This window comes from Morus notabilis, unplaced genomic scaffold, assembly GCF_000414095.1.
Source record: "Morus notabilis unplaced genomic scaffold, ASM41409v2 Scaffold1831, whole genome shotgun sequence".
NCBI lineage: Eukaryota > Viridiplantae > Streptophyta > Magnoliopsida > Rosales > Moraceae > Morus > Morus notabilis.
In genome coordinates, this window is record NW_010366022.1 from 19,303 (window position 1) to 46,494 (window position 27,192).

Consider the following 27,192-nt stretch of genomic DNA (forward strand, 5'->3'; position numbering starts at 1 on the left):
AACTGATTGCTACATACTTTTTTTAATATCATGCGATTCTAACTTAATTCAACTTAATTCAACAGTCAATTCTGACGCTACTACCAGTAGAATTTATTTACAGAAAAACTTTTTTTTTTTTTTTTCAATCACACCAAACAACCACAAATCTGGAAATCCTTCTACTAATCCTCTTACTCTTATCCCTCCTATTAGACAAGCCCTTAAGCATAACTTGGCTGTAAACTAAGCTCAAGGATAAAAAGAACCAGAGGAGTGGATGCATATAAATACATCAAAACTCAAATTTAAAAAATATGTACAATAAAATTTTGTTGGTCTCCAAGAGCCATCAAACAAGTCAAGATTCTAAACTCACACATGATATACACATATATGGGTATATAAACACTATGGCCAGCCGATGCATTCTTCTGAAAACCTCTACACATTAGCTGTACATTGATTGAGTTTTTTTTTTTTTTTTTTTTCTTTTCCCCCCTTGACTTGACATTTGCTTGTAAAAACTAAACTAGATGCTCTCACCAAAAGCAGGAAATCTCTTCTTCAGGCAACAAAGGAGTCCTGCAAAGAGGGCATGTGATGTTCCAATAGTCCAACCACTTCTCCAAGCACACTTTGTGAAAGAGATGGCCACAAGCCAAGTGGTTTATCTCTGATTCGGGCTTGAATTGGCTCAGACAAACCGAGCATTCGTGTTCCCGGTCCTCCTCGCAGCCACACATGGCATCGAAACGCATTGCAGGGGTTCGGCTGCGGAACTCCTCAATGTACGTGTAAGACGGATCGTGACAGAATTCGAGTGAGCGGTTGCTTTCGGTGTCATCTTCTGATGATGGCGGAGATGAAGGCGATGAAGATGCCGACGACGATGGGAGGCGGATACCTACTATGTGAAGGATGGTTCGGACAATGCCTTTGAAAAGGGAGAAGGAAAGTGCTGTGTTTACTAAAAGTACACATAGAACTCCTTCAGATGGAGCTGGGAGACTAGAGAGACCCATGTTGATAAAAAAAACACAGGAGTTTTGGGACAAAACAGATTTGTGGATATCTATAACCCCAAATGTTGATCAAAAACAGTTAGGGCTAATAATGTTGTAAGTGCTTTTAGTATCAAGTTGATATATCTTGTGACCTGAAAAAACAACAAAACAACAAAAGGATTTGATTAGAAAAAGCAAAGGACCAATCACAAAAAAAAAAAAAAAAAAAAAAAAAGGGAAAGAAAAGTCAGGACCAAGTAAACAAATTTTTAGACATAAGACAGGCAAAAAGGAAAAGGCAAAAGGAAAAGGCAAAAAGATTTAGTTGAGGGCTTGAACTTCCATGTGATCACAAGCAGAGAGGGTGAAAAAAAGGTTGAAAAGAAAGAAAAAGGTCTTCTTTTTTCCCACCAATCCCTCTAGTTTCACTTTCTTCTTTAAGAACCTGTCTCCTAAGGAGGAAATGGGAGAGAGCTATATATGTAGGCCTATATATTACAACTTTAAAAGGTCAAAACTGACGGGCAGTATTCTGAATTCAAAATTATAATTTATTATTTTAATTTTTAAAGTTTATATTTTTTATATAAAAAAAATACTATAAAAAAATAAAAACCTTTAAAATAAACATCCCATAAAACTAACATGTACAAACAAACTGCAAAGGATCCAAAACCCAATAATGATATATAATAGTAATTATAAAGAATACCCACAAGTTACATTTTAATTTCACTACATATTTCAGAAGTTAGAGAAGATCAATGCTAAAATTAAAGGGAAAATTCTATCAAAAAAAATTAAAAGGAAATGAGAAAGAGAACATCATCAAGATCTAGCATAAATGATCAAATGAGCCAGAACAGAATTTCAAAATTCAAACCATATAAACATATCAAAGATAATTTAAAGAAAAAAAAAAAAAGAGCTAAACCGGAAAATGGAAACAAAATTTCTCAACCAACCAAAAAAAAGAAAAAATTACCCATCAACAAAATGGCATCAATAAACCCAGATGAGATCCATCACTGTCCTTAGCAATCCCCAAAAACCCATAAACAAAAATCACTTATAGCAAGAAACCAAAGAGCAATCTTGTATGTTAGGGGCTTAGAAAGAGAGGGAGAAACTTACAACAAAGCGAGCTTGGCTATGGAGTTTTGTTTGTTTTAAAGGTTTTCATTGTACAACGGACAAGAGTATTAGATATATGTATGTGTATATAGAAACATGTACATATATCTATCATGGAAAAAGACGAGATTCACAAGAGTCTCATGGGGTATATATACATATATGTGTTTGGTTTTGATATGGCTGCTATGCTCACATCTCTTTGTCTGTGTCCGTGCCCGTGATTCTTATATAGCGAAACTATAAGGACAAGGATATCGGCAACTAAAGAATTAACCACAGTTAGTCACTGTTTTCTGACCATGGTTTGCCCTCCGCCAATTGCGGGCTCCATCACTTGCCTAACCCATGCTCTTTACTTTATATCATGTTTTCTTTTTTTCTTTTTCAGTTATCCCTTTTTTTGTAAATATATGAGAAAATTACAAATGAGGCAATTTTTAACCATTAAATCTTTCATAAAATTCTGATAAATTATTGTATTTTATTTACTTTAATACAATTTTTGATTTGATCTTGGGATAAAGAGTTGTATTTGAATTTATTTCGACTTAGGTGCAGAGACCAATAGTATTTTCTCATATCCTATTAACTTTTTTTTTTTTACTTCAGTTTTGGTTAAAAACACTGATATCGATTGTATTTGTATTACTTGTATAATAATATTAGTTGAGCCACCGCTATACAAACGGAGAATAATTTTATAAGTGTGTTCCCGCATCAAAACACATAGTGTCTTTAAAAATAAATAGCATTAATTAGAACAAGAGAAAAAATATTCTAAAAATCATATCGAAAAAGATTTAAATTTATACAAGAGCTTTTGACAAAAAAAAAAATAAGTATGAAGACATTTGAAATGAATAATTTAATTAAAAAGAAGTGAGGAAAAGAAAGTATTTCAAAAAAGGATATTGTGAAAAAAATGTAACGGTTAAAGAATGTTAGAGGAAAAATAAAAAAAAAAAGGTCAATAAGCAAAAGAAAAGAAGAAAAAAAAAAGAAAAAAGAAAAAAGAAAAAAGAAAAAAAAAAGAAAAAAAGTTAAAAAAATTAAAGTTATATAGGAGTTTTTGAGTAAAAAAAAGTAGAGACATATTCAAAATGAATTATTTTAATTAAAAGAAAGTAAACAAAAAATATTTTAAAAAAAGATATTGTAAAAAAAAGAAGAAGAATTGTCAAAGAATATTAAGCAAATATAAAAAGGACAATAGGCAAAAGAAAAGAAGAAAAAATAAAAATAAAAAGTTTAAAAAGAAAAGAGAAAAAAAAAGAATGAGACCATGTGACCTCCTTAGAAACCAGTCGATTTGGCTCTAGATGTTAGATCAAATGTATAGATAAACGTTAACAGTCTGTTTGGTTAGAGGATTCGTTCTCTAATTCGAATCATGGTTCATGATTCACTACAGTATTTTTTCTCACAAAAAATACACGTAAATCAAAAATAATTTTAATTCATGAACTAAACGGGCTCAAAGATTAAACTATAAAATAACTCTTGACAAAAAAAGCATAAAAAACAAAATAAGATTTGAAAAGAACAAAGCACACGGAAAAAAAATAAACTGTAAAAAAACATTCATAAAATAAAAATAAAATAATAAAGCATTTAAAAAATAAAATAATAATAAAAAATAGAAAGAAAAAAGGTGGGGGAGGGCGTAGAAGGGAGAGGTTACCGCATGACGGTTTGGAAAGTGCTACGTGGGAACATTGAAAAAAAAGTACAAAGATAATTTTTGATATAACAAAAATTACATGGAATACAATTAAGCATGGACACATTTAAAAAATATATATTTTAACCATTGACATAAAAAAATTAAATGAAAACACATGCAAAAAACAAAAAAAATATTTTTATAAGAGTAAAGTGAGCAAAATTTATTTTTAAAAATTTCAAGTAGAAAATTAAACTGTAAAAAAATTAACAAAACAAAAAAGAATAAAAAAGAATGTGGAAAAAAGATTAATGGTTCAACTCCGTAAAATTATATCAATTACTTTAATTTATTCTAAGATTAGGTTAAAAAAATACTACAATATTCTTTTATTCTAATTGTACTTTTGTGCTTTGCATTGTTCCACATCAGAAACTTATGGGGAAAAAAATAGCACGTTAGATGACAAGATAAAAATATTCTAAACATTTAAAAATGTTGGTAAGCAAGTTTAATCTTCACGAAAAATTCTCAAAAGGAGAAAAGACAAAGTAATTTCACTTATTATTAATATATCTCTAACTGAATTAACTTGAGAAAAAATAAAATAAAATAATAAAAATTGTAACGGGTGTACTGAAAGCGATTCTTATAATAGAATCACTCTTAATGGAGTTATTATGCGGAAATGTTAATGTGAGACAATCTACTTAACTCATTTTTATAGTTTACACATTTTTGTATTATCTCTTCTGTATTCATGTTACTGCCGTATTTATTATACTGCACTTCTTAATGAAAAAGCACTCTAATCAAATAGACATTAAATTAGTAAAACTAATTTATGATTATTTTGAATGAAGCCTAGTTTTAATATCACTTTCTATTTGGAAACATCGTTTTATTGAAAGGACCTCCCGATATTTTATTTTATTTTATTGATTTTGTCCTTCAATCTTGTCAAGTTTTTGGGATATCTTAAATCATTCCAGCTTGGCCTTTCTCTAGTCATTATTCCCTCTCAAGTCTCAAACCTTTCTTTTTATCTTCCTTCACTTGAGCTTGTCCATATTTGTCCTCATGTATTTAAGGCTCCTTAGTACCAAACAGAGGGTATGACAAAGAAATATGGGACCCACTTTGTCATGGTGTAATATGGCACCATCAAACCTTAGGGCCGACATAGCCACTTTGTCATTTTCTTTTTTCTCCATCTCATTTATATATATATTTCAATTTTTTTACACGTGTTATGCCATAGTGCATGCACGTATACAAAGATATTACAAATTTATACATACAAAATAATCATATATTCATATAACATATATATATATATATATATAATTTTGTGTGTTTGTGTTTGCATATTTTTGCAGTCTACCTCTTTGATGTAATGTCACGATGAATAATCATATACGGAAAAGGTGATAAAATTATAAAAATGCCCTCTTATCGCAATCCACAGATTGCCAACGTGTCGGCCTCTAAATGGGGAGTTGGCAAAATGACATAGGGGAGGGCCCACACAGCATCCCAACTCACCATGATCATTGTGCAGGTGGCAGACGCCTGCAAATTGTGTATGCAAAACATTGCCAAAATGCAATTGAATCAATGCAAACAAAATGCATGTCACATCCCAATCAATTTGGATCAAACCTCTCTTTTCTTTGGACTTTTACATACATATTTTTTAGATTTTCTTTTTTCTTTTTTTCCCCTCATTTAGCGGATGAAAGATTATGTTGTCATTTTTTTTTTTTTTTTTTTTTTCAGTTTGGGTTCTGATTTCTTGATTGAATCTGAGATATCTTAGGAGAAATATCCTAATTAGGTTGGTATGGAGTGGTCATGTTCACAATTCTAGAAAGGACCAAAACCACTAATTAATATTATGGTCATTTAAGGTACCAAGCTTTTTATTTTTTATTTATTTATTTCCTTTTTTTTTTATCTTTTTATGCAAAATGAATATGAACCAACCACTTGTTATGGTCACTGGACCATGTGGGTGACTCTGAGCAAGAGGCAACAGTGCAAAGACCTCAAAATAATCAACAATTTAGAAGTCATGAAAAATATACAAAAAGTAATATTTAATGTATTGTGGGGTTTCTATAATCTTAGTCAATATCAAAGAATAGTATCAATATTGTCTGCATATTAGCTGCTTTTAGTAAATCCAAGAATAGCAGTAATATTGTCTGGATATTAGCTGCCTGAAAGCAACATTAGCTCTTTATAGTATGTCAAATTCTGTCAACAGATTCAAGTAAATTTTGAGATTTTTTTAAACTGAATTAAGGGGTAATTTGTCTTTTGCAGCCTAACATAGCCTAAAAAAATACACAACTACGGCTCCAACATTAGTATAAATTATCTTGTCCAGGTCATGTCGCTTATTTGTGATCCTGATCTAATGAATTGGAGCACAACTACACGAACGAAAAAAATAAAAAATAAAAAATAAAAAAAGCTTTATACAAAAAGGGGACCTATCAATAATACATTTTTCTGAACTATAAATTTAATCAAAATTATATCGAAGTGAATTACTATACAAAATTAATAAAATTGAATACATATTTAATGGGTTAAAACAGAGTTCTAACAATAAAGTATTTTTATTTTATTTTTTTGTACCAATCTTATAATTCAAAAAAATAAAATAAAAAAAAATCATTTATCTTTTTATCTTTTTTTTTTTTTTTTTTTTTCCAAGTACTGACTTTGTCAAAACATGAATAGGAAAAAAATCTTTATAAATTGCATATATGTCTCTTTACTTCACAATGGGGATTCCATTACTAATTAAGTTATATATTTCTTAATGGAAGGTTGGGTTGACTTGATCATTGAATTATAGGGAATGTTGTTCATGTTCTCCATTTCTATATAAATGACAAAGACCATCTTGACCATCTGATTAAAATGGAAACTGTTCTACTTCAGATTTTCTTTGAAATGGCCCAATGTTTGGAAAAGCTGGACTCCCCATTTTGGTTGATGCCAAACCATGATATATGCTATCTTATTTTCTAAAGTTATAAATAAATAAATGATGGGTTACACATTGATTACAAGATGCTTTTAAAGTATTTCAAATCTTTGAAGATTTCTGGTAGGATTGCAATTGTGACTTATCAGTCCCAATCCCAAACAAGATAATATAATCTAAAGTAATAGAAATTCAAAGTCTAACCAATTTATACATACCTACACTTTGAATTTTGCTTTCCATTCACTCTCACTCTTCAAGGAAAAAAAAAAATAGTCATCGACACATATGGTCCTTAAACTATTTAGTAAGTAACAGTTTAGTTCATATTATTTTAATCTTAGTAAAACACCTCTTAAATTCTTTAAATATTGGCAATTTTAACCTTTCCATTCAAATCCGTCAAATATTTAACAGACTAAACCATGTACAGTGCATGTGATTTCATATAGAAGGGTATTTTTGTAATAACATAATCTTAAATTTAATAAGAGATAAAAACTTGAAATAAAAAGAAAATTATTGATTTAGAAAAAAAAAAAAAAAACTTATGCTAATAAAGCAGGGGGGGAGCTGCAAGATGTCGCCGGAACTGCCGCAATAACCACCGTAAATACAAACTCTAGCCCATCACCACCATAGACCACATCCAGCCCAATCAGATTGCAAACCGGGATTTGGGGTGCAAGTGTGATATTGAGGAATACTTAATTTGCTTTCTGATTTGGCTTATATTATAAACTTGTTATTAGCTTTTCTTTCTTACATTGGCACACTAACTAGTTCTTCCAATTTATTTCTTTGTAATTTCCTTTTGTTCCCTCTAAGAATATGCACGGAAAAATCCAGAAAAGCAGAACTCATGAATCATTCACAACCAATCAGTCCAAAAAAACTTGAACAAAAATTCTTCACAATTCTAACCATGAAACACAACCCAAAAAAAATAAAAAACAAAACAAAACAAAATAAGCATAAGTCCCATTTATTTAATGAATTCGAATTTAAATTTTAAATTTTTTTATAATAAAAAACTTTAAAAAAGTAATTTCCTTTTGTTCCCTCTAAGAATATGCACGGAAAAATCCAGAAAAGCAGAACTCATGAATCATTCACAACCAATCAGTCCAAAAATACTTGAACAAAACTTCTTCACAATTCTAACCATGAAACACAACCCAGGAAAAAAAAAAAGAAAAACAAAACAAACATAAAGTGAAGAAATCTGGCAGCGAAGTGAGATTTGGGGGGTTTTTGCGTTTGGTCTGGGTGGGGGCGCGCGAAAGACGGGGGTGCTCATGGAGGGATCTGGACAGCAATAAGAGGCTCTGTTAGTTTATCATCAATTCATCCCAAAACTGTAAACTAATAAGAAGTGAATTAATAATAATTTTATATTTTAATATTTTTTTTACGTGTAAATTAAATAATGAGTAATTATGTAAATAAATTAATTAAAAAATCTAATATATGAATATTTAAATTTAAAATATATTAAAAACTTAATACATAATAATAATTTAAATAAAAATAAAAAATATAATTATAAAAACTTAAACTCACGACTCTGATAACCAGTTTGGTTAATTCTCTCCGTATTCAGTTTTTGCAGTGGGAAGAACAAGAATAAACAGTAAACCCAAATTTTATAAAAGTAAAAACCATAAAAAAAAAAAAAAAAATAGAATGATATTGAGCCTCTTCTCACAATTGAGGCATTTCTGTCATTTCAGCGATAAAAAGGGCGCGATTGTTTTCGGTTAGTAATTTTTAAGTTGATTTGGACAGCAAGGTTAAATTATCAATATTTTTCTTAATTTTATTGATTTAAATTTAAAATTTAAATTGTATTACAATAATAAAATTTTATATAAAATTATATCTCAATTCAAATTAAAAATTTAAATAAACCTTACAAAAATTGAAGGTGTTTTACCAACATTAAAAAAATAAAAATTAAACTGTCCCCTATTTAATAATTTAAAGACTATTTATGTCAATTACTTAAAGAAAAATTAACGTCTATGAAGTATGGTTCTACCTAAGTCAAAGTACACATTAATAGTAACTATTTTGTTTAACGTGACACATTAATCGTAATAATTTAAAGATTACCACATAAACTTCTGTCTTAAATACTGAAGAAAACCCGGAACAAGGAGAGTGTTGGTTTATAAATATCCTTAATTACTTTTTTTTTTCTTTTTTTCACGAAAAAATATATAGAGACAATTAATCGTAACTATTTTGTTTAACGTGACATAAAAGTTAAGGGCAATTTTTAAAAATATCCCTTAAAATTGAGCCTTTCTTATTCAACATCTTAACATTAATTCATATATTTTTAAATTTTAAACTAAAATTAGTCAAAAAAATAAAAATATTTTTTAAAAATATTTTTAATAAATCAGAGAATATGTAAGTTTATCTAAGGCTTCACGTGTTGACTAAGTCGATAAAAAAAAGTGTTTCATTTCAATCCCACATCAGCAAGTAATAAACATTGACCCGATACTCTAGAAATAGATAAGCATTTCCAATGAAACTCAAATCTGAAATCTTTCATCCAACAAATAAGTAGCCTAATACAAGTAGGCTACCACTTTTATAGAAAGTGCCCGGCTTTTACTACCTTGTCGCCAGAATAAATACTTGGGGTTTTTTTTTTTTTTTTTTTTTTCCGAAAATGACTTTTGTAGTTAAAAAATCAGGTTGTTGTTGATAGTGAATGCCACAATTCACCTAAAAAGAATTGGTTTTCGGTACTAGACAAAGCAACGTGGAACATGCATAGATAGTGTGTAAGTGGTAACACATAGCGTGGGAACTACACATAACACATGTCACGTATAAATGTTATATATAAAAACCAAACCTGACAAACAAGCACCGAACATGACTTTGATCCAAACATGCATCTACCCACAATGTAGATTTTGGTTGATTTATTTGTCCCTAATAGGAGAAAATTATTAAATTTTATTTTAGAATATATGAGTTTAGATTTTAACACTTATTCTTAATTAATATTTTTTTAATTAATATATTTATTTAACTAAAAAAATATTAATAAAAAATATAACGTAAAAATTTAAACTTATACACTCTTAAGAATATTTGTCTCATTTCTCTTAATAATAATAACAAAGAAAAGATTCTCTTATGTATCTCATATTCTCACCATTAAAATTTAGTAGTTTATTTATTTTTATCATCCTACCATTGAAGCTCTCAAAAAATTAACAAAAAGGTATTGTAAGAATAAAAAGAAAACCAAAACGAAAAATGAGGAATTTATCTTTAAGAGAATTGAGATTGAACTTTTATCTCTTACTCTTAATAAATACTTTTTTATTAAGATAATTATTTAATTAAAAAGATTATAAAATAATAATAAAAAGTAAAAATTTAGATTCAGACGGTATTTATAAAAATTATCCAAACAAAAGGAGGAATTGATTGATAGTTGGGCCAGCTAAGAGAGAATGAGATTCTGAGAAGGCAGTGGCCCTGGTTCGTAGAATTGCGCATTGTGTGATTAGGAAATGGATAGGAGCCTTGTACGACGTCGTGTGAAGATCACGTGATTGTCCGACGTTTGTTTGGCGGCTCCAAAAAGATAGGCCCATTGATCACGTGCTGCCACCTGACTTCCCTCGACTCTATCACTGCGCTTTTTTCCTCACCTCAACTCAGGACCACAAGCATGGTTAATAAATAGGGCATATGGGCCCCCCCAAAAACCCTATGTGCATATATCGTAAAGTGATGCATAAAGTGGTTGTTTTCTATTATTGATAATTTCTAATATAATTTATAATAATTATGTTTGGTCTATTGTTTCATAAAATTGGGCATAAGTCAAGCAAGTTACAAATCATATTTGAATGGTAGGGTGTCAATATGAGCTCCACTTAATTGAGGCAATTATAATAAAGATCATTACAATTCACAAGTGCATGATCTGCGTCATAAGATTTCCTCCAAGTGTATGACTTCATAATTAATGCACTTGGCGATAATGTTGAATTTTTCTTCTTCTTTTTTTCTTTTTTTAATGTAATATTGTTGCATTAGAGGTACAAGACTTTGTTACTATTTTCAAAAGGTGTCGGAGCACTTTTCCAAAAGGGTCCAAAAACAAGCCAAAGCGCAGTGAAAAAACACACGTAAATTGAGTACGTATCATGATTCGAATCATAGTTTGTGGTTTATTATCGTATTTTCTCTCACAAAAAATACACGTAAAATGAGAATGGTTCTGAATCCTGGTTCTGAATTCATGAACCAAACGTCCCTACGTGAAGATCTTGAGTTGAGTTTGAATTATAATTTGAGTTGAAGTTGTAACTTGAGTTTGTGTTTGGTTGTGTATATTTGAGTTATGGTTTGAGATAAGAATCTTTTTGAGTTTGTATTTAAGTGAGTCAAAAATTGAATTTGTATTTAAATAGTATTTTAATAAAAACTCAATGGTTATAAAAAATTTTAATAGGGTATATGGGTGAGGTTTTATTTATCTTTTCATTGTCAACGCATAGAAAAAAATCATCTCAATCAGAATTAAAACGAAAAAGTTATAGCATTTTTAAGAATATAAAAAATATTGTTCATTAATTTGAGTTCGAGTTTCTAAACTCGAGTTGAATGGGAAACTTGAACTCGAGTTTTAGTCCCAAACTCGAGTTCAAACTTAAAAGAACATGAACTTGAATAAAGTTGTAACTCAAATTATCTTTTTTGAGTTTTTATGACTGCCGAACAACCCCTAAATCCCTGTAACAGTGATCGATCAGATTTCGATAGGCAAAAGAACTTCAATGTAGATGTCTAGATGATACCAATATAATTGTGTAAAGATAACTCTATATTGAGTGGCCCTTGTACTATAGATCTTTTAATTTTAATGGATAAAAAATTTCCATCGATTATACATAGAGATAGTGCTGAAAGAGCTATTTATCTGCTTGATATTCGTTTGGTTTTTGTTTTTAGAATTTGGGACCATATTTCTCCCACTTGAGCAGTCTCATTCGAAATTACATTTTGTTTATGTTAACGGCTGACTCTACTTGTATGTTGGGATCATACACGTCAATATTAGTGTTGGTAACTTCTTGATTTGATATTTAGACGTATAGATGTTCTAGAAGTAATTTAAAAAAAAAAAAAGGAAGTAAATTGGTTTATCAATTGAGTAAAAAGAGAGGTTATGTCCAGTAGTGTTTGTTCAAGTTTCAGAGAGTTAGAGAAATAGTAAGGAACAAAAATGAGTCAGCTAATGATTTATTTACTGTCTATAAAATAAACCACCAGTTTACTAAATGGCCATAGACTAAACTAAAGTATTCTATCAAAGAAAAAAATAAAAGAGTAGACCACACTAGAGTAAGGACAAATATGGATTTTATAGCTATAAAAGATGAAATTACACTACATGGTGAATTTATAAGAACAGAATTGAAATATTTTAGAAATAGCATTATGCAATTATCATAATGATATTCACGTTCTATACTACAAAATTGCAAACCAATTATTTTAATGAGGTTAATTCATGCTATTTGTAAAACATTTTAAATTTATTTTCTTATTTCAATATAACTTGTAAATTTTTTAAAATATGTCATACTTTCCCTATTTTTGTAGAATCTAGTTATAATTATTTAGCATCCTCTCAGATGGGTGTGTATACATCGGCGACTCTTGTATCCCCCGATTCATTCTTTGGATTCGTCTTGTTTCCTAGTTCGTTGTTGTTTCCATATTGTTGTGATGTTTCTTACGTTGTATGTGTTTTTCGTTTGTTCTTTTTGTTGGCTTGGTTGTTGCTGGTTTGTTGTTTTGGCTGTTTTTAGTGGCGTTTATGTTTCTTGTTCATGCTTCGGTTATCATGTTTTCGCCTCTTGTTTTTTGTAATTTGCCTTTCGGTTTTGCCTTTTGAGGTTTCACTCCTCTCGGTAATTTGGTTCATTGATTTAAAACTATGATTCAGAACTATTTTCGTTTTACGTGTATTTTTTGTGAGAAAAATATAATGTAAATAACTATGAATCATGATTCAAAATCAAGTATAAATACAGGAAACAAACATATAAGAATTCACTTATCCAACAAAAAAAATAAAATGATGATAATAACAAAATAAAACTTCAGCGACACAATTGCAATTTTTTTTTTTTTTTTTTTTTTTTTCAGAAAAAGGAAATTCGCACAGTTACCTATTGTAATCCACTTATGTGCTATCATAATTTCATTTCATCCTATGACAATGCTAACATGATACTATGTTTACGAACTATTAATGAGTATTATAAGAGAAAAGAAATAGTGAATAAAACGCGAAATGAAATTACTTTTTTGCTGAGAGTCAAATGAAATTACGATGGAAGGATATTTCTCTTTATTTTCTTATCAGGGTTAATCATGCAAATGGTCAAGTTTTATTTTATTTTATTTTATTCGCTAGCTCAACATACAAGGAAGAGAACCTTAACAAAGAAATTTGTCATAACCTGCTATAGAATTTGTTTCTTTGTTTTAGGGTTGACTACATCTTTGGCTTTAAATAAACGTAACTGTTTTAGCTATATGGTTGTAGTTGACAAGGTTAGAAACATAAACAACCTTTCATTAAATTGTAGGGTCATTCTCAGTTTGCTCTTAAATTTTAAAAATTTTTACTTTCTAAATTTTGGATTAGTCTCAGTTAAGTCCTTATGTAAGAATTTCTATTAAAATTAGATAAAAAAAATATTAAACGTGATCATGTGATTTTTATCCGTTTTCTTTTTAACATATCTTAAAAAAATGAGTATATGACTGCAATACTCTTTTTTCTATTTATTTTTACAAAATTTCAACAAATAAGCTTAAATTCATGTTTACATCCTTCCAATTCAAAATAATTAAAGAGAAAGGACAACCCTAAATCTTTTATCTGTAGACAACCACAAAGAAATAGAAAATTTGCTAGACAATCTTAACAAATACCTCTTGAAATTGCATGAGTCATGATTTTTATCTTTTATTTTTAACTCATAAAAACAAAAGAGTATTTATCAAGAGTCATGAGTAAAAATTCAGACTCATACACTCTCAAAGATAAATTCTCAATTTTTTTCAAATTTACTTGTGCAAAAAAGTCAATTGTTCTATCACCCCAACTTAAAATTAAATTTTTTAAAAAAAAAAACACACACACATTTGCGCGCGCACACACTAGCTTTTCTTTCCATCCAAATCTTCCAAAATTGAGAAATAATCACAATCCTCTTCCACATGACTCTGCCCATCACACTTGATCCTAAACTAATTACAATGAGCAGGTTACACCAAGAGAAAACCAGCTTCACTGAATACTTTATTCCATATGATTCTATCCAGAACAATACTAGTTGACATCAATGATGCTCGACACCACTTATTAATAAAGAACGGATACCACAACTTGAGACTCACAATAAGACCCACCTATTAGCAGTGGTGCTTAGCACCGCCAGTGTCCTCAAACATTTTTCTTCTATCCACGGCACAATGGAGAAGCAGGTCATCCTGTAATTCTGCAGTATTTTCTACACAACACCACCATGTAGGAGGGAGCCAAATGAGGCTTCTTTCTCTGTACACTTTTCCCATGTATTTAGCCTCTTGCGGAAAACCAACCGAACAAACATTAGTAATATGTTATATATTTTAATTATTAACATGTGACGTTAGTCCGATTGTCGTGTGCGAGCATGTTGCATTTGTCTCGTTGTCATGTGCTGATATATAACCGTCTGTTTGAGGTCACAGCAATTTCTTACAAGTGATGGAAATATAAAAGCCTGACGAATTAACATAGGTAGCTATGGCAATTACGGCATTCATTTATAAATTATCAATTTAACAAAATTTTACAAAACTTTGGAATGAAAGTTAGGAGATTGGAAAATTTCCCATGCAATAACAGCAAGGAGAACAAGAAGTCTACACGTCAAGTCCCTTAAAATTAGTCATCATCAGAGCTACTATCTTCTGATACATTCCCAATCTCATCTGTAACAGTTTTGTCCTGCAAAGCACGTTCCAAACAGCGTGTCACCGAAAAGGAAAATATATGGAACAAGACTGCTCCGTGCGTGACTGTCTATTGAGTGACATAAAAAGAACAATCTGACAAGTGCACCAGATTACCAAAAAAAGATTCTTACCGGCATCTTATCCCAGTCCTTCAACTTCGAACTCGTTAACATGTAATTATCACGTAATGGAGCCCAAGCAGGCCCTTCATCATCTGCTTGACCACTAGATGTCTGAAGCTGAATGTAAATAAAACACCAAAAGAATGAAAAGGAATATTAAGAAAGGTAATGAAGCACATGAGTAAACACGCCGAATATAAATGAAACGCATTTTCATGCAAGATCTCCTTACTAAACAACTATTATCATAACTTTATGGACAAATGTAAAGCGAGATTACTGAGTTACAAATATGCATAGTGCAAACTTGGACTTTTCCAAGTAATGAGGAGCGCACTTTTGCCCCGATATTACATAAGAGATAAGAGGGTCCTCTCTCGACCCAAGAAAAATAAGAGATAAGACAGGTTGCAGGATGTAAGAAACAAAAGAACGAAGTAGAAAAATGACCAACCTTTGCAGTAGCATTGACTGCGGCTGATGGTGTCTTGCCTAATTCTGTAAAGAAGGCTTCTTTCCTCCGTTTCCTTATAGCTGGTAACATTAAATATGATAACAGAGGCGTTAATGGGAACACAGATTAAGACGATTAAGCTTTCCCGTTCAGAAGTCAAAGATACCACACCGATAATTGAAAAAAAAAAAGGTGAAATAGCAACCAAAGAGGGGGGAAAGAAACAGAGAAATCACGATTTTTCCACCCCCTAGCCCGGATCATAATGAATGGTGATGGTAAAAGGAATTGTTAATAGTCAGTTGGATTAAGTTTAAATAGACAATCAAGAATGAGAGCCTGTCTATGAGAAACCAAATAAGCATTTAAAGCTTGTAACTGCCTGATTGAAATGTTGCTGAAAACACGGTAATATCCTTCTTTTCATACACTAATAGATAAGAAAAGACATAGAATACCGATATAGATGGCCAAAAAATTAGATGCCTTACAGGCTTAGCAGGAAATGTAATTTAAATAAACCACCGAAATTCATCAGGGCCAGAGGTGCTATAAGACTATTACTAGAGAGAGAACCATATTCAATTCAAAATGACACATTAACTATCAATTCCTTACCTAAAACCTAATGGTACTATACGTTCACATTTGTATTTTATAGAACAAACTTCAACAAGGAAAAGTAAAGGAAGAATGAAGGCCACTCAAATTATCACTGCAGACAGTAAATACCCGAACCTTTTTTGTCTTTAAAACTCGAAGGATTCAATCCTTTCTGAGCATGTTGTGCCTTGTTAACCTGCAGGGCATTTGAACAACAAAAGTCAGTGCCTAAACACAACAGCAACTACAGGGCAATAAAACGGAAAAAGTTCAGTAATGAAATATGAAAGGAACCAAACTTGACTAGATTTTCATGAAACAACTTACAGCATTGAACAGCTTGACCACTGAAACTCCATCAATGCACAAGTAAAACCAAGACTCAGTAAGTAAAAAACGAAACAACGTGTTATAATCATAGAAATCTCAACCAAGAAAACAGAACAAGAATCTACTACCTCCTTTTGTAGCAACACCGATTAGAAACTTCTCATGCGAATCTAAATATGTCGCCGGTTTCACATGGCCCTTCTCTCCTACCTATTATTACATATTAAAATGCACATAAGACATGGCCCGCCAAAATGGGCACAGGTTAGGACCGTGCTTTGACAGAACACAGCAACCCTATTCTTCTCTATATGGAAGTGTTACAGAAATACCAATGTATGTATACACACACACAAACATGAACAAATCCCAATTTAAAAGGAAAAAAGAGTAATGGAAATAAAACAAACTATGAATTTACCAAGTGCTTCTCCTTCTTGGTTTGACCCTTGACTTTACGCTCGGCCTCTTCTTCAGCAAGTTTTTCAGCAACAAGCTTCTTGTGAGCTGACAAAACCGGACCCTGAAAAAAAAAATATATATATATATATATATAAATTCAAATCCAAGTTCAGATTCTTAAACCAACACAAATTCGCAAAACATAACAGCAGATATTTTTACCAAAGGATCATCATTCACGGCCTTCTTAATAATACTCTTGAAAGCCATCCTAAATGCTCTGCATCCCTCCGTGAACTTGGTAATCCCCGGCTGAATTTCACCGGCTTCGTCTACGTCGGAGAATTCATTATCCTCCTTATTCACTTCTTGATTCTCAAGTTCCTCCGCTGCTTCAGAGGAATCTCCATCTCCGTCGTTTTCTTCTCTCTTGTCTTCGGATTCTTCTTCGTCGGAATTGTAGTCCCTCGCTCGCTTCCGGAACAGCTTCTTAATATCCCGATCACTCTTCTTGGGCTTCAACTCTCCAACTCCCTCTGGAAAATGTGAAACTTTCTTCTTCTTCTTCTTCGTCTTCATCATCTTAGGGTTCTTTCTCTTCCCAAACTTCCTCTTCTTCGGACCAGTTGTTGATTCCATTATCCCTTTCTCTTCCACCATTGCGCTCGATCAAATGGCTTCTAAGAACTGCAATTCGAAAATTAGGGTTTTTGAGTCGCTCGCAGAACTTGATTTCGATTTTTAGGGTTTTAAGGAAAAAACAGACTGAGGAAGCGGAGGAAAAACAAAGGTTTTCATATAAATTAATTTTTTTATTGTTTTTATATGTTTATGATTTTTATGTACACACATCAAGTCAAATGTGTAAAATTAACTATTAGGAATAAAAAAATTTTTAAAAATCTACTTTTATTTTTTCGAAATGAAATTTTCCATTAAAAAAGTATATGTTTTATGATTTTTTTTTGAATGGATGTTTTATGATTTTTATGTATAGTCATCCAGTCAAATGTGTAATATTAACTCTTAAGAATTAAAAATGAAAAAAATCTACTTTCTATTTTTTTGAAATGAAGTTTTCCATTACATATATATATATATATATAAGAACTTAGAACTTATCCCTTTTCGGATGGTCTGTAAAATCACTTATAAATGATGCAATTTGGCATTATAATATTAAATCTTGACTTGACCTAGTTAATACCTGATCAATGTAGGATTTTTTTTTTTTAAATAACAAATATTAGTGTCATCCTGCTCATTCCCGTCATCTATAGCAGAAATTCGTAACCTGATTCGAATCATAATTCGTAATTCGCTATAGTGTTTTCTCTCATAAAAAACACACGTAAATTAAAAATAGTTCTAATCTCATTATTCTAATCTATCATCTATAGCAGAAATTCGTAACCTGATTCGAATCATAATTCGTAATTCGCTATAGTGTTTTCTCTCACAAAAAACACACGTAAATTAAAAATAGTTCTAATCTCATTATTCTAATCTATAAACCAGACGTCTCCTTATCTCACTCAAAAAATGTGTTTAGTTGCACACAAATCGCTATGAGCTCAACGCTGCACGGTGCAAGAAGAAGAAAGAAAGACATTCTTTTTGTTAAGAACCACACTCTCATCTACGGACTCTCATTTATCCTCTTTCTTTAAGCTCACGTTGCATAACAAGAGGAACTGAAAAAGAAAGTAGGAACAACAACCATTAGTTAAGAGAGAACATTTTATCCCACAATTTGTTTTTGATAAGAAATCACAATGAGAAAATATACTCAAGAAAAAAGGAAAAAAAAACCACCCCAAAAGAAGTTAAGGTGGGGAAAAACCCCTGCAGGTCCTGCTTCTACCCAACAACACTTTCTTCATGATTCAAGAGTACAAAAACACAATCTGTCGAGAAACAATGCACTACACATTCAATCCATGCACTCCAGATCAAGCAAAATATGAAAGCGAAAGTGTCTACAGCTTTCTGATAACGGATGAAATCCATATCCACGGGCATCGAAATCCATCAAAGATGGAGGAAATGGTACAAGGAAAAAACGAACGAAATCGTGTGTATAAAAATCAGTACAGAGTATCCTCCTGTGCTATACATGTCCATGCAAAGAAAGAAATATTTACAACTGAGAGTTTAGTGTTCGACCCAGCAGCCGTTGCAGCCGAACATCTTATCCTCTAAGGCATACATATGGATCCCATAACTACACATGTCAAGACGTCGAAACAAAAAGGATAATATTACAACCTCGAAGCCACCGGCAGGCAACCGTGAGTTCAGCCGCTCACGATGCCATGGCAGCCTCACATTATGCATGTTACTGCTGCAGAAGGAATATAAGAGTAGGGATAATGAATATTGTGCATAATTATGGCCAATAAAGGATCAATAAGAATTCTCCTTTTGTCAAGAGTATGAATGAGATGATAGAAGATGAACTTGCCCAGAGAAAGGGAAAGGAAATAAAAGGTCATTAGCCTAATAAAGGCAAGGGCCAACCTATGCAACCTGGTTGGAATTTGGATCATGTCATGATCTGTGGTCCCTTATGTTGACAAAGGAGTCAAACTTCTGCTCCTGAACTTTATTGGTGAGGCCGTAACACAGCTTTCTACATCCACCTTTTTTCCCCACCAATGAAAATCAAGGCCCCTGCGATACAATCATACAGCTTGCCATTGCTCCGGATAAAAATGCACCAAATTTCATCCATTCTTTAGGTATGATTGTTTCCAATTAAACATCAGGTGATTCTTTCCTTTTATAGAGCATGGTTAAAAATTGAACTCAGCAGCTTCTGGTTTGGTTCAATGGATCATAATCATACGCATCACCCACTTTGACAAAGCGCCCCTTCACTCTCTTTCTGACATCAGCCCTTGCCTTGCGGGAAGCATACCTCACCCTTTTCTCAAACCTAAAATAGTAAACAGTAAGAACACGAATTAATCAAGTGGACAACAACCAAAATTGTTTTGAAATCAAATGGCCTTCTCCAAACTCTCGACAACGTAAATAAGCATAAAGATATAATATATGCAGACTTGCATCTGTGAATGCAACTAGCTTAGCATGCACAAAGTCATTCGATATAACATAAAGGGTCAAGGAAATACATAAGCAAAGCTGTGAACATGGTAGTTATGAGATGAAATGATCATGATACATACTTGCGCGCCTTCTTCTTTTCCTTGTATCGCAGAACAGCATCGCTACGATTAGCTGATTGCAAGGAATTCTCATGGCTTGGAGGACACCATGGAGGTTCTCCCATGAGAAGCATTTGAGAAGCTCCACAATCCTGGTAGTCTCCAGCACTACTTTCCCCTGTGACGCCAGAAAATGAAAGGCTTGAATGTCCTTGCTTCGTGAAACAAAGAACTGGTTCTGTTTTAGCACTCATTGCCGAATCAGCAGATGCTGCTGTGCTGCATGCCGGTTGCATTGCATTCAACAGTCCAACAGATCCCTGGAGAAGCATTTTTAGTTAGCCATGACTATATCATGTCATAAGAATGGGATTAGAAAATACTCAACTGACCAAAATAAATTAGTAGTCCAGTGTGATCAACAACCAAGACAGGAAAAGAACATGAGAACTCAAGTAGTCTTTCAATTATCAATGATATCAGATTGCAAAAGAATAAGGCTTTCAAGAAGTATTATTTATTAAAATGACAAATTGATAGGCTCTCAAAATATTTATACATGATCTTTTAGAGCTAAGCATAGAGGATTGAGCCCCTCTCAATTGGTAAAACCGAATGTCCTGATTCATTTGACTATGCCATTAAGAAGGACAAGAACATTTACAATCTTAAAGGTACATATAATTCATGTTATAAAACTCGACCTTCTGGACGTATCTAATAATAACTATGGTCAAGTACTAGGCTCTCTTTTTCTCTTTGACATGAAACTGGAGAGGAGGCTAATCCAAATCTAAGAGTGGTATATGATTCATAAGTGTAAATTTCAACTGAAGGAAATCTCTCCAAGCAGTTCTGTTGATTATTACGGATCACGTGTTACAACCAGAAGTATTATTCCCAAAATTGATTGTTTAAATAGTTTCTATGGTACAATACATTGCTGCATAGCTGTCAAACTGAAGGATTCAGAGGTCAAATTATGATGAAATTAAAAACAGAAATTGTAGTAAATAGCAGATTTATGAAACTAAATTAAGTAAATAGAAAATTTTAGAACTATTTGAAGTAAATATCAGTTTACCGTGTAAATGTTCTACGTACGACTAGTAAAAAATAATTTACGTGGTAAAAAATCTTTTTACCAATCGTAAAAAGAAAATTTATGTGGAAAACAATCTTTTTACTAGTAGTAAAAAGAATATTTACACGGAAAACTGCTATTTACTTCAAATAGTTTTAAAATATGCTATTTACTTCAAATATTTACTATAAGTCTGTTATTTACTTCATTCTCCTAATTAAAAGGTACGAAAAAAAAAAATATCATGAAATAAAGCTCAACAAATTTGTGACATAAAGTAACTCCCAGTCCCATTTAACGTGGGCAGCTCATAAGCTATTAGTTTTACCTCTCTGATAGTGAACCCATCTTACGTCTTTTAAGTTTTCTCTGTTTCATTTCTCTATTTGGCATGGAGAAGGGAAAGCCACCCCAAGCTTCTCAAGAAGTTCAGTAAAATTTGGACTATGGTTAAAGCAATGAAATATGTAACACGCAATCCCCCTTCTGTAGAAAACACGGAGATGGAATCCCAAATCCGACCGTAGAAAACCCCAGACGGAAATCCCAAATCCGACTGTATAACAATGTGATTTCCAGTATAGTTTTCAGAGTGTTTTTGAGAAAATTAATCTTATCGATGGGTTCCTGAAGATAACATCCATAAAGGTCACCATCATAATCCAGACTTGTCATCTCAGTCCGTTGGGCAAAGTAAAGACACATCCTAAAAATAAGAAATTATGAACTATACTGTGTTGGTCTACAGAGGAAACGAGCTTTAAGAGTTAAAGTCATCTGGTCAAAACTACGGTGATATGAGGTATTTAAAATTTGACACAGACCCAAACTTTTTGGAGAAACTACACCAGTATTTAGCACAGCCCCCCAAAAGATGAGGTTTTGTTACTGCTTTCTCCATCGTATGTTTTCACAAGTTTTCATTAACCTCTTCTGCTCTTCATAATCTCGCACATGAATAGATTAATGCATTTTCATATATTAATAGCCTAATTGTGTGTGTTAATTAATACGACATTAGCTTTCCTGGTACGGTAACAGAAGTGAACGTCAAAACAATGCAGTGATGAAATTGAAATACCACTCACAACAAAAAAGAGCCAATTACTGAAAGGGAAAATAAGGGTAGTGAAACACAAGATAAAAGTGGAGGTGCATTTACCTCAGCAGCAACTGTACCCTGACAATTGGAGTCAGCTCCTGACACGTCAGTTGTTCCAAACAAGCTAGCAATCCCTCCATTCTCAAAAAGCTCTTCTGAGTTATTTAGAGCTAGCCCAAATAGCTCTTCATAGTTTTCAAAATTCAGGTCCACTTCATCCATGTCTAAGTCCGCATACATATCATCATTCCCACAAAGTTCAGGACCTTTTGTTCCAGCAAAGCTTAACTGTTTATCAATAATACGGTGTGTAAATTTCATTATGAAGAAACAGAAAGACTATCTTTTTAAGAACTTAGAGGCAGTTAATGAATACGAAGCTTTAGATAAAATGATTTCTGTCACCAACCCTAGTAAGTGGGAACCTGGAAGAACATGTTAGTAAAGCTTAGTGACACACAACTAGTACCACCAGGCACCAAATTTGTTTACCAATTGATGTAGCATTTCTCTAAGACAATTTTTTAAGTGATGATACAAGTAATTGATATTGCTTTGGCTAGAAAATGTGCATGGTTAGTAAACAAAAATTTGGACAGACTAGACACTACAGAATTACCTATAAAAACATAAAACATTAATTGAATATATCAATTTTTTTTAAATGATTTTTGAATATATCAACTTGAAAAATTGGAAATTACTTATAAATTTCATTAGCATGAAAATTTGGGTTGATCTTAAAAAGAACAAAACAAATCCATGATATACAATGTTATCATTCATGGGTTGATCTAGATGTAAAGTAGGATTTTTCTACGCAGTTATTGTATTGCCAAAATTATCATAAACTAAAATGAAAAATCAAAAACAAGACTAACATTCCAAATGACTCATCTTACACTAAGAACTCAGAAGGAAAATTGGGGCTCCACACGCATTAAATCAAGTAACCTAGATTATTCATCAACAAACAGCTGGAGAGCTTTGATAAGATGGTTAATATACGACGGATGGCCGGTGTAACCAACACGCATCAAGAAACCCTTGCATATGTGCAACGTACAGAAATTCCCATCAATAGATGACATAGACTTGGATCACCAGCGCTAACAAGAAATATGCAGGATATCACCTCCCCTTGATATGGAACTGGAATGAAGGAATGGAGCACTTGACATAAATCCAAATTCTAAATGAAGAAAGGCAGAAGAATGCTCGGTGGAGGCTAACCATATTCCATCTCATGCAAGAGAAAATAAAATGGAAGGGTCCTTGCTAAGAGTGAAATTTCCCAAATACAAGAGAAAGATGACAAGTGAAAGAAAATATATATTCCTTCCAATACAATGCTCACACAGAAAATTATAACAATAGAGAACTTATTTCCCAGGCAAATATGAGACTTGTCACAATATGCAAAGGTGCAAATAAATTGAAAAGATATGAAACTGTCAAGTACGAGATAAGGACCGACTTGAAGGGGAAAAACAGCAGTCTGACTGATATAAAGCATAAAACCAATTTTCTAGAAGGACACAATTCCAGCAAGCTTTTTTGTCTCATTGAAAAAAATTATAGGTACCTTACCTTTGGAAAAGTTGCATTTGCAGATTCAACTGGCAGGTCTAGAACTTGAGATGCAGCGTTATGCTTGGGCACCGAAGACGAGCTGGGGCAAGCGCTAGCCTTACCAATGCTGGGCATATCATTTAAACCAACTGTACCAGATGCATTTTCTGAAGGGCCCCCCTGGGCTTTATCTGCGCTATTCTCATTGATGCTCATCAAACCCAGTTCCTGCTCACAAGCAGATTCTCCGCCAGAAGGAAACTCTAAAACGAAGGACCAGATCGAAGAAAGCTCTGCTGCCGACGGGCAGCCAGAGTAGCAACTGATTGTTTGCCTCTTATGTGATGAAGCTGATGTAGAGGAACCATGGCCCAACCAATCACAATTCTGACAAAGAGAGATTCTTTCTTCTGCGCATCGTACTAATGCCGGTTGCGAATTGCATCTTTCACATAAGAGTGTTCTAGAGTGACGCTTCGACAGGATATTAGCGGAGTGGACATTGCGGTCACATGATAAACACAAGCACGCAGCATCGGACCGGCAATATACCATGGACCTTTGATCCCCACAGAAATCACACATATAACCCATGTTTCAAAATTGACCACTCTACTGAAACAATCGAAAACTTGTTAAAGTTCCAAACTTCTTGCCAAGTTACAGATCAACCTAACAAAAATATAGCTCCTTCAAAATTAGCCGAGTTCCACACTTCTGCAGAGTATATCTGACAACCTTCAAAGCAACGTCATAGAGGAAAAAAGAAAAAAAGGGAAAAAAAAAAAAGAAAAAAGAAAAGTCAGCTTTGTTGGACAGAAAACTAACAAGAAAATTACTTCTCATCCAACAGAATAAAGGAAGTTTGACCAAAAATCATGCAACTTTCGGCCAAGGAAATAATAAAACAAAACTCAACTCCACAAGAATTTGATCAAAATTTGGGAGTTACAGATTGATTATATGCAAAAACATGATAACCATGGAAAACCTTAAAAGAAAAATAAATTAAAATATATGTGTGAAAAAAAAAAAAAAAAAAAAGCTTAGAGCTTTGAGACCAAATGATAACAAGAAATTTTTGCTCAGCAACAAAAGGGCATGGAGAATTTCAGGAAAAAACAAATCACATCGAATATGCTATACTAATTCAATGAAACACAAAACTATTGTCTCCATAAAGGAGAAATAAATCAAATCCCAGCTAGTAATTAGGAAAAATGAACTGGAATTAAATAACAGAGTTACCAAATGAAGATCCAACACAGAAAGTTAACAGAACGAAAGAATTATTCAATAAATAGGAAGAAAAAATAGGGTTGATCCAAGGAATTCTTCCAACGAAACAGAACTTTAAAAGCATAACAAAGAAAAAATAAGCATAAAAGGAGAGGAAAAAACAGAAAATATCTGGAGATTTACCGCCCAGGACAGAGAAGACGGAGAAGATCGGCTTGACGGCTCTGGAATTTATGCTGCGAGTGAAATTTTGGTAACTGGTAGAGAGAGAGAGAGAGTAGGAGAGAGAGAGAGAGAGAGAGAGTAGGAGAGAGAGAGAACCCCAAAAGCAAGAGGTTTCCAGAATCTCTTTCCAAGAGTACTGAGATGGGAAAGTTGGGTTTAGCCAAAAAAGGCGAGAAACAAAAAGATAGAGAGAATGAGGAGAAGAGAAGAGAAGAGAAAGAGGGATAGATATCAAAAATATGGGGTGGATGTGAGCATAAGCATAATGTATGTTTGGGCAAGAGAGAGAGAGAGAAAATAAAAATAAAAGAAATATAGAATGTGACATGAGCAAAGTTGATAAAAAGTGCATTACATTTTGTGGGTCCCTGGTCCCTTTTCCTACACTTTTCGCTTTTCTGTGGGGTCCATCCTTAAAAAATATCAATTTCGCATTCAATTTTCTAAGATACTCTTAACTCTAGCTATTTATATTAATTTTTTACATTTATTTATAGTAAGTACTAAAGAAGTAGTTTTCACTCTACTTTTGTGACCTGGAGTAATAAACGAACGCCACTTGGCAAGATTTTTATCTTTTTGGTTTTGGTCTTTTGATAGTGAGTATTTTTTAAACTATAAAGTTTTGGTCGGATTAAATTAATCCTATATAAAAAAAAAAAAAAGTTTCCGTCGGAGACATGTGATAGGATGAATATATATATATATATATACCCCACCACGTAATTTTCCTGTAAAAATGATACATATGTTTTGAGAATTTTGTGATGGAGTATAATAAGAAAAATGCTTAAAAATACTACTACTAATAGAAGGTAAGTGGGGGTGCAGTTTTTATTAGTTGATGATGTTTAATATCACTGTTGCTTAATAATTATATTAGTAATTTTTTTTGTTTTTAATCAAATTAAATAAAAGTATGTTAATTTAACGGAATTGGTTATTTGTATCATGTCAAAACAGTTTTTTAATGTCATGTTAAAAAATTCTTTTTTTTCCCCCCCAATACCTATTAGTGTCATTCATTTCATTCTATTGGTTACTTTGCTTTTGAACCACTGCTTGCATGCCAAAATTCAAAAACCTTAAAAAGCTCTAGAAACCTCATTATTATTATAGTAGATGAAGCAACTAAGGAATGAGAACCCAATAAGCCACCAAAAAGTGCACATACTTCAATTCCCCATTGGATAGTGCTTTTTCAACAATTGGTGGGTTGTTGATTATCTTCATTGTAATATATATATATATATATATATATATGTATATATATATATATATAAACACACACGTACATTATTTTATTCCTATGGTAGGTTTTATACCTTTCAAATAAGCACTCACACTCATGACTCAACTGCACGACAAGCACATGTCTTCATACCCCATGTTTTGACCACCTTTATTTTATTTTATTTTATTTTCATAAAATGCAATTTACCAAAACTCAATAATTTGGTTCTTTCTAACCAATTTAAGCAAATTGAAAAAAAAAAATCTCATTGTGTTTATTTTCTGTTCGTATTTTTTATTTTTTATTTTTTGGGTTTGCCTTGTCTGAGTCCGAGCCTACTTGTCAAAGCAAAATAAATTAAAAAAAATGGTATCGTCCAATTAGTTAACCTTATTATCTGTGAAAAAAATGAATAAATAATATAGGCACCTATGAACATAAATAGACAAATAAAATGAGACTTCCTATTATTCATTTATTTATTAAAGATATTGATTACATAACATTTAAAAAGAAGGTGTCCGGGATTTAAATTTCTGTTGGCATAGTTTGTAAGGGAGCGAGCGGCTATTGCCGGTTGCAGAGAGAATTTAAAATTCTTTTTTGTCCACATTATTTTGTTGATTTTTAAATTAAAAAAATATTTCGTTAATAAACGAGAAGATCCGAATAGTCAATAGACAACTGACAACAAAAGGGCCAGTGACCTAGTAATGATGCATCCAAAGAATTTTGAAAAATGAAAAATAAAAAATTATATATATTCATGTTGTTTGTTTGTTTGCTCTTTTTAATTTTTTTTTT

The 27,192-nt window shown here is 32.2% G+C and overlaps 3 protein-coding genes across 4 annotated transcripts; all 3 read right to left on the bottom strand.

Annotated features, from left to right (window-relative positions):
• Positions 1 to 260: 260 nt before the first annotated feature.
• LOC21390282 (probable E3 ubiquitin-protein ligase XERICO) lies at positions 261 to 2,339 on the bottom strand. Of its 2 annotated transcripts, none has more exons than XM_010109050.2 (2): positions 2,121 to 2,339; positions 261 to 1,138 (listed from the first exon to the last, which is right to left on the bottom strand). In XM_010109050.2, the coding sequence occupies exon 2, from the start codon at positions 1,002 to 1,004 to the stop codon at positions 522 to 524; it is 483 nt and encodes a 160-aa protein (XP_010107352.1). In that variant the 5' UTR covers positions 1,005 to 1,138; positions 2,121 to 2,339; the 3' UTR covers positions 261 to 521. The 2 variants fall into 2 exon arrangements, with proteins under 2 accessions (XP_010107352.1, XP_024028613.1); XM_024172845.1 differs by lacking the exon at positions 2,121 to 2,339 and adding an exon at positions 1,972 to 2,107.
• Positions 2,340 to 14,622: 12,283 nt separating this feature from the next.
• On the bottom strand, positions 14,623 to 17,535 carry LOC21390283 (RRP15-like protein). Its single transcript, XM_010109051.2, has 8 exons — positions 16,985 to 17,535; positions 16,782 to 16,883; positions 16,489 to 16,570; positions 16,358 to 16,377; positions 16,166 to 16,226; positions 15,428 to 15,507; positions 14,983 to 15,090; positions 14,623 to 14,843 (listed from the first exon to the last, which is right to left on the bottom strand). Exons 1-8 carry the CDS (start codon positions 17,420 to 17,422, stop codon positions 14,781 to 14,783), a joined length of 954 nt encoding a protein of 317 aa, XP_010107353.1. The 5' UTR covers positions 17,423 to 17,535; the 3' UTR covers positions 14,623 to 14,780.
• A 1,274-nt stretch (positions 17,536 to 18,809) lies between these two features.
• Positions 18,810 to 25,403, bottom strand: LOC21390285 (zinc finger protein CONSTANS-LIKE 9). Its single transcript, XM_024172842.1, has 5 exons — positions 25,113 to 25,403; positions 23,709 to 24,428; positions 22,179 to 22,406; positions 19,954 to 20,252; positions 18,810 to 19,700 (listed from the first exon to the last, which is right to left on the bottom strand). The coding sequence occupies exons 2-5, from the start codon at positions 24,282 to 24,284 to the stop codon at positions 19,571 to 19,573; spliced, it is 1,233 nt and encodes a 410-aa protein (XP_024028610.1). The 5' UTR covers positions 24,285 to 24,428; positions 25,113 to 25,403; the 3' UTR covers positions 18,810 to 19,570.
• Between the last annotated feature and the right edge of the window lie 1,789 nt (positions 25,404 to 27,192).